This window comes from Cnephaeus nilssonii (assembly GCF_951640355.1).
Source record: "Cnephaeus nilssonii genome assembly, chromosome: 11".
In the NCBI taxonomy this organism is placed as follows: domain Eukaryota; kingdom Metazoa; phylum Chordata; class Mammalia; order Chiroptera; family Vespertilionidae; genus Cnephaeus; species Cnephaeus nilssonii.
Window position 1 is genome coordinate 68856775 of NC_137082.1, and position 7293 is coordinate 68864067.

At 43.5% G+C, this 7293-nt stretch overlaps 2 protein-coding genes across 2 annotated transcripts; one reads left to right on the forward strand and one right to left on the reverse strand.

Moving 5' to 3' along the window:
* Nucleotides 1-2411, reverse strand: WFDC13 (WAP four-disulfide core domain 13; the record flags this gene model as incomplete). Its single annotated transcript, XM_079783429.1, has 2 exons — nt 1-155; nt 2324-2411. The coding sequence occupies 2 exons, from the start codon at nt 2409-2411 to the stop codon at nt 1-3; spliced, it is 243 nt and encodes an 80-aa protein (XP_079639555.1).
* Nucleotides 2412-6147: 3736 nt separating this feature from the next.
* Nucleotides 6148-7077, forward strand: LOC307106751 (protein WFDC10B-like; the record flags this gene model as incomplete). Its single annotated transcript, XM_079783431.1, has 2 exons — nt 6148-6238; nt 6944-7077. 2 exons carry the CDS (start codon nt 6148-6150, stop codon nt 7075-7077), a joined length of 225 nt encoding a protein of 74 aa, XP_079639557.1.
* Nucleotides 7078-7293: the final 216 nt, after the last annotated feature.

Genomic DNA, 7293 nt, shown 5'->3' on the forward strand with positions numbered 1-7293 from the left:
TTACTTTTTATGAATTATATTTTTGTTGAATGTGCAGATTATCCCGCAGAAGGCAGAACAGCACTGAAGTCCTTTTGGGCAATCTTCCTGCATTGTACAGAATTGAGTACAGTTTCCAGGGTCTACTCTGCAGGGTGGAGGTTCCAAAATATACTCTGGAACACAGAACAGGAAAGAAAGAGCCTAAACAACAGCCTGGAGTAGCATTCAGAACTCCAGAAGCCCAAGGAGCTGCCAGGAAACCAGCCACCCTGAGCTCCCTTGTGTGGCCACAGGGAAGTGGAGTAAGATTTTTTTCCCTTAGCTGTTGCCTTCTATAGAGTTCTCAGCAGGGAAAGTCAGGGTTTGGATATTTGATCAAAGCCACAGTTTGTTAGAACCCTACATCCATTGGTCATTCACCATCCTTGCAGATCAGATGCCCAGTGCCCAGAAACTTGGTTGGGTCCAGTTCAAGGGAATGAATGGTAGGTATGGTGAGCAAGAAAAGGGTATGTAGATCCATTTGCACTGACTCATTATGTAGTCTCTAGCGGGTCATAAAGCCTCTCTTATAGTTTAGCCCAGGGTCAACCTAACATGTGTTATTTGTGTATAGCAGAATGAATGGAAGGGGATATTTTGGGAAAGGATGAAGACCACACAGCACACAAAAGGCACTGGCATCAGAATGCTAGAACCCAAATCACAAATGAGTTCTGGGTGTGACTTCTTTCATGGGGAGAAGAGTGGGTATTTCAGAGTAGGGCCAGGTTCTGGGGTCAAAGATCAGCTTTTCCTTCTTCCCAGATCTTTGCTGTTCGGGAGAAGACTATGAATCTTCATGCTGACATCTCATTCCCCTCAGCCCCCAGTACTCGGGTCAAAGCCAAGATTACCTCCACCAGGAGATTCTGTCCCAGGCCTTCAACTCACAACCTTCTCTTTGTTTCTGATTTCTAAGGCGTTAAGGATGGACCCCATTACCCCCTTTATCTAAGCCAGGCCTTAAATTTTGCATCCTGTGACTTGCCCTTTATTTAGGGCAAATGTCATAGGTGGGGCATTCTATTAGCCCCTGTTGATGTATTACTCTGCAGGTATTTGAAATTAGAAGAGGGTCTGTGGGATATCAAAGCTGATCTCAAAAGAATAAGTGAATAAAAGTGGGGCTATCATTATAAGAGCAAATGGCATCAGAGATGGGGTGAAAGAAGCCCAGGCCCAAGCTGTTGACAATCTGAGTCAGTGCAAGGAACTGGAACTGGTTCCCATTTTGGAGAGGCTTGGCTTCAATGGAATAACATGGGGAAGGAATCCATCAACCAGGATCTCAGGAAGATCGACCTTCTCAGGGTTTGACTCCTCTTCTGGGTATCTAGTTGCAATACCAGTCATAGCACTTGCCAGTCTTACAGAGAGCCTGTTTGTGCCTATATCCAAATTTTAGTTCTTGATTCTCCAATTAACTCCACCCTGGATACCCCCATTCTCTTGTAGCTTGCTTAGCCTTCCTCAGTCATACTAACCTTCTCTGAGACCCTTAAAACAGGACCTTGTCTATCTTGACACATGACATACCACACGTATTTCTGCTCTGAGCCCCCAATATTCTGAAGATGTCCTCTCCACAGAAATATGCAGGCATGATGAATAATAGTTCATTTTCCTTTTGGTATTGGTCAAGGTCAACATTACTGTGGCCAGCGCTCTTGTTAGGTTGAGCTGGTCAATGGTGGCTGCTGAGATGGATTATATTTACTGAGTAATAATTATATAGAGCTTCGGACTGATGCAAATCACTGGTAATTGTGTGGGTACCTCTGAGTTTTTAAACGGAGGAATAAAATGCAAGGCTTTTGTTTCTTCCTAAGACATTTTCCAAAACCAAGATTATGTAGGTTCCAGTTTGAGTTCTACCAACTTAATTTTCCTCTCTGCGTTAATGCTTGAAAAGTTGGCCAAACATCCATGAAGAAACCAGGGCAGCAAGAATCAGCTGGGTGATGAGGCTGATAACATTTCAGTAGTTAATACTTACCGAGCATTTACCATGGTCCAGTAAGAGTGCCCTATGTCTGCATGCATTATCTCAGTTTGTCCTCCCAACTACCCCAGGATCATTATATTCATCACAAAGATAAAATCCGAGGCCCAGACACTTTGCCCAAGATCCCTCAGTAAGAAACAGGACAGGCATTCCAACCTACATCTTAATGACAATAAAATCTGGACTCTTGAACATATGGTGTTTTCTCATGAGGTACGCCCATGAATCGGCCCTCAGATCCCCCCATCTCTACAGATGCTTCTTCCCTCGCCTGGGCCGGGCCCCAGCACCTACTCATAAAATGTTGCTTGGGACTCGCAGGCACCAGCTGTGGTGCTAGAGGAATCAACAGCAGGAGCTGAAGAAGCAGCGCAGGCTTCATGCTGCTGGCAGGATGGGTGGTAAGTCCTGGCTGAGGACTGCTGGGTTTGAACAGGCGCAGTTTAGGGGAAATGAGAGGGAAGGAGGGAAAAGAGAAGGCATGCTGTGATTGGCTTTTTACTGTGTATTCCGATCTATCGGGAGGATTTGGCAGAAATCCAAGCACCTCCTAACCACACCCACTCCAGGATCTGGTAGCGTTTTCAAATCTACACCCTTTGCATCCGCCTAAGCTTAACCTTGTTATTTCTCTCATCCATCTAAGTCTTTAAAATATATTTTAAAGACTTAGATGGATGAGAGAAATATATATATTGATTTCAGGGAGGAAGGGAGAGGGAGAGAGAGATGGAAACATCAATGATGAGAATCATTGACTGGCTGCCTCCTGCATGCCCCCCACTGGGGATCCAGCAGGCAACTCAGGCATGTGCCCTTGACCAGAATCGAACCAGGGACCCTTCAGTCCATAGGCCGACGCTCCATCCACTGAGCCAAACCAGTCAGGGCCATCTAAGTCTTGTTAGTGTTCTTTCACAAAACTTTGTAAGTTTTCCATGTCTTTGTTATATTTATTCCTAGAGGCTTGAATTTTCAAGTGAAATCGTAAATAGTATTGTAACTCTTCAGTTATTTGTTTTCGTTTGTTGTTTTCAATAATATAACATTATCTCAGCTTCAGGTGTACAACCAGTGATTAGACATTTATATAACTTCCCAAGTGATCATCCTGATAAATCTAGTACCTAGATATACAATTATGTGTATATTTCCTGTATTGCTGGAGGTGTAACACCGGGAGCCATAGAGAGTTATTACAATATTATTGATAATATTCCCTATGCTGTACTTTACATCCCCATGACTATTCTGTAACTATCAATTTGTACTTCTTAATCTCTTCACTTTTTTAACCCCCAATCTCCCTTTCATCTGGCAACCATCAAAATGTTCTTTGTATTTGCGATTTTGTTTCTGTTGTCCTTGTTTATTTATTTTGGTTTTTAGATTCCACATACAAGTGAAATCATATGGCATTTGTCTTTCTCTGTCTGACCTTATTTCACTCAGCACAATACCCTCTACGCCCATCCATCTTTTTTTCAATTTACTATTTTAAAAAAACATCTTTATTGATTAAAGAGAGGAAGGGAGAGGGAGAGACCCATAGAAACATCAATGATGAAAGAGAATCATTGGTAGGCTGCCTCATGCATGATCGGGGATAGGACTCACAACCCAGGCATATGCCCAACCAGGAATCGAACCAGTCGCAGATGGCCGCCACAAGATGGCCAGCAGGGGAGGGTAGTTGTGGGCTATCAGGCCGGCAGGGGAGGGCAGTTAGGGGCGAACAGGCCTGCAGGGGATGGCAATTGGGGGCGACTGGACCAGCAGGGGAAGGCAGTTGGGGGCAACCTCATAGGTCAATGCTTAACCACTGAGCCACTGTGGCCAGGCCAGTTTACTATTTCTAAGGAATTTTACATCTATGTTCATAATGGAACTGGGCCTGTAACTTTCCTTTCTCATATAGTTCTTGCCTGGTTTTGTAACAAGTTTACACTGACCTCAGAGAATGTGCTGAATCACAGAATTTCCACCAACCCCCTTTTTTTTAAAAAAAAAATTCTTTGGAATTTTTTGTGTAAGATAAAGATAATTAGTTACTCGAATCCTTAATTCCATTTTTTCTTGCACAAACATGTTCATTTGCACCTTGCTGTTGTCATTTAGTAATATACCCGGAGTTCCCTTTTCTTACTTATGGCTGCATGCTATGCCTCCATGTTCACACATCTTAGTCAACCAATCTGCCATATATGGGCATTTATGTATTTTCCAAGATTTTGCTATTACAATGTGCTGCAACAAACAATTATGTGCATATTTTCTGTATTGCTGGAGGTGTAACATCAGGGTCAACTTCTAAAAGTGCAATTGCTGGTTAAAAGGATAAAGTCATATGTAGTTTTGTGACATATTGACAAATTTTACTTTATAAAGGTTGTACCATTTTGTATTGCTACAAACCTTGTGAACATGTGTTTCCATAACAAAATGTGTTGTCATGCTTTTGAATGTTTGCCAAAATGATAAGTGAAAATGTTATCCCTGTAGCTGTTGAGGTTCATTCATGTTGTAGTATGTATCAGTACTTTATTTATTTTCATATCTGAATAATATTCCATTGTATGTATTTACCACAATTTGATTATCCATTCATCTGTTGATGGACATTTGGGTTGTTCCCACCCTTTGGTGATTGTGAATGGTGTAGTAAGAACATTTGTGTTCAAGTATTTTTTAGTACTTACTTTAATTTTTTGGGGTACATACCTATGAATAAAATTGATAGGTCATATGTATAACTTTATATGTTTAATTTTTGAGGAAACTTCAAACTTTTCACAGTGGTTGAAGCATTTAATATTTTAATCACTGATGCATGAGGGTTCCAATTTCTCCACATCCTTGCCAACACATCTTATTTCCCTTTTATTGGGTTATAGTTATCCACGTGGGTATGAAGTGGTTGGTATCTAATTGTGATTTTAATTTACATTTCACTAATCCTATATAATAAAGAGGTAATATGCAAATTGACCTTCATGCCCTCACACAAGATGGCTGCCTCCATGTGATCCAAGATGGCCACCACAAGATGGCCGGCAGGGGAGGGCAGTTAGGAGTGACCAGGCCAGCAGGGGAGGGCAGTTGGGGGCAACTGAACCAGCAGGGGAGGCAGTTGGGGGCAACCGGGCTGGCAGGGGAGCAGTTAGGCATCAATTAGGCTGGCAGGGGAGTGGTTAGGGGCAGTCAGGCAGGCAGGCAGGCAGGCGAGCGGTTGGGAGACAGCAGTCCCGGATTGTGAGAAGGATGTCCCAGATTGGAGAGGGTGCAGGCTGGGCTGAGGGACACCCCCTCCCCCAGTGCACGAATTCCATGCACTGGGCCTGTAGTAACTAATAATGTTGAGAATATTTTCATGTACTGGATGATCATTTCTATATTATATATATATATATATATATATATATATATATATATATATATATATTTAATTAATCATATATATATATATATATATATATATATATATATATATATATATATAATTAATCCTCACTCGAGGATATTTTTCCATTGATTTATAGAGAGAGTGGAAAGAAGAGGGAGAGACACAGAGAAAGAAACATTGATGTGAGAGAAACACAATAATTGGTTGCTGGGGATCAAGCCTGCAACTGAGGTATGTGCCCTTGACTGGAATAAAACCTGGGACCCTTCAGTCTGGGGGCCAACACTCTATCCACTGAGCCAAACCAGCTAGGACTACATTGCATCTTCTTTATCCATTCATCTGATGATGGACTTACTTTGTTTTCATATCTTTTTACATATATAATGTTTTATTCCTTACAATTTTCTGTAAATTATTTCCTAATTAGAATATAGAAAATATTATATTTTTCAGGAAAAAGTTCTGCTTACAAAAGGAGAGGGTTAGTTATGTGACAGGAAGGGCAGTGTCTGCAGGAGCCCAAATCCCACATAGAACAGGCTATGGGGAGGGGCAGGGACAGGGGAGGACACAAGGACTCCTTGCCCTGCCCTGGCCTGGCCAGTGGAGGCAGGGAGGAGCCCTGAATAACCTGCTCTTTCTTACCTTCCCTCCACACACCAGCTTCCAGGAAAGTCTGTCAGACGGAGAGCCCACTGTTCTGGCCAGAGTCATGCCCACCCAGGCTCTGCTGCCCATCCTGCTTCTCTGTGTTCTGCTGCTGCAGGCCCAGGGAGGGCACCGTAATAGGAACAAGATGCAGAGTAGGTGATGGGCTGGGGGGCTGGGATGGGGAGGGGGAAGGAGGAGCTGTGTCCAGCTAAGGACGACCTGGGACTTGAACCTTTCAGCATATCCAGCTCTGACCACAGGACTCTGAAGACTCTGGGTCCTTCCAAATTATGGCCCTCCAGCCCGCTTACGGGGCCCTGGGACTAGTGATGGGGGTGGAGGGCAACCTACATCTTTTTATTCTCCATTCTCAAAGTCCAGAGACATATGGTGCATACAATAGTGAAAGGTGCACAGAGCTGAGAGTCAATTCTTTCATTTATGCACATATGTGACAGGTCAACATCCAGACAAGTTTTGGGGAGTAGGTCTAGAATGAAAGAACTTTTGGAAAGCAAATTTTGACATGTCTCAGACTTCACTGAGTTCTCAGAGTCAGAGTGTAGATTCTATGGGGGTGGCTTCACCAAGGCTAATATGAGGCCAGCGTCCTGGCTGCAGGAGTATGGAAAGGGTCCAGAAAGCCCAAACGTTAAACCTTGTTGATGGAGAATGGGGGTAATGGATTGAAGATGCTACCAATCACCAGGATTTGGTGAGGGGCGGAAAGGGAGTTCCCTGAAAAGTCCAAGAGTGTCATGAGGGGACCTGGGTTTTGGAGTCATGATGAGACTTTAAGCTTGAGAGGAGTGCTTTGTGTGGCCTGGTTCCATTGACCTTGCTTCTGTTCCTTTTAGGTGTCAAGGCCTGTCAGAAGCGGCCCAGTGTACAACTTTGCAACAACCACTGTTCATATTTCCTAAAGTGTCCCGATTCAGATACCATATGCTGTTCAACCTTCTGCGGGAACGTTTGCATGAATCGCCTGTGAGTGGGTCTGTGTATTCTGTTCCCCCAACCCTCTAAAAATGTGCCTGCGACCTTAAATCCTGGGCACATGGCTGTCAACCCCCTCACTATCTGGATGGCTTGTTTCTGTCAAATAAACCAGAACAAATGCCCAGGGACCTGCCTATTTTATTCCTAGTGCTTGTGATCATTGAGAACCCAGTGCAGATCCCAGCATACCCCCACCTCTGGGTCCTGG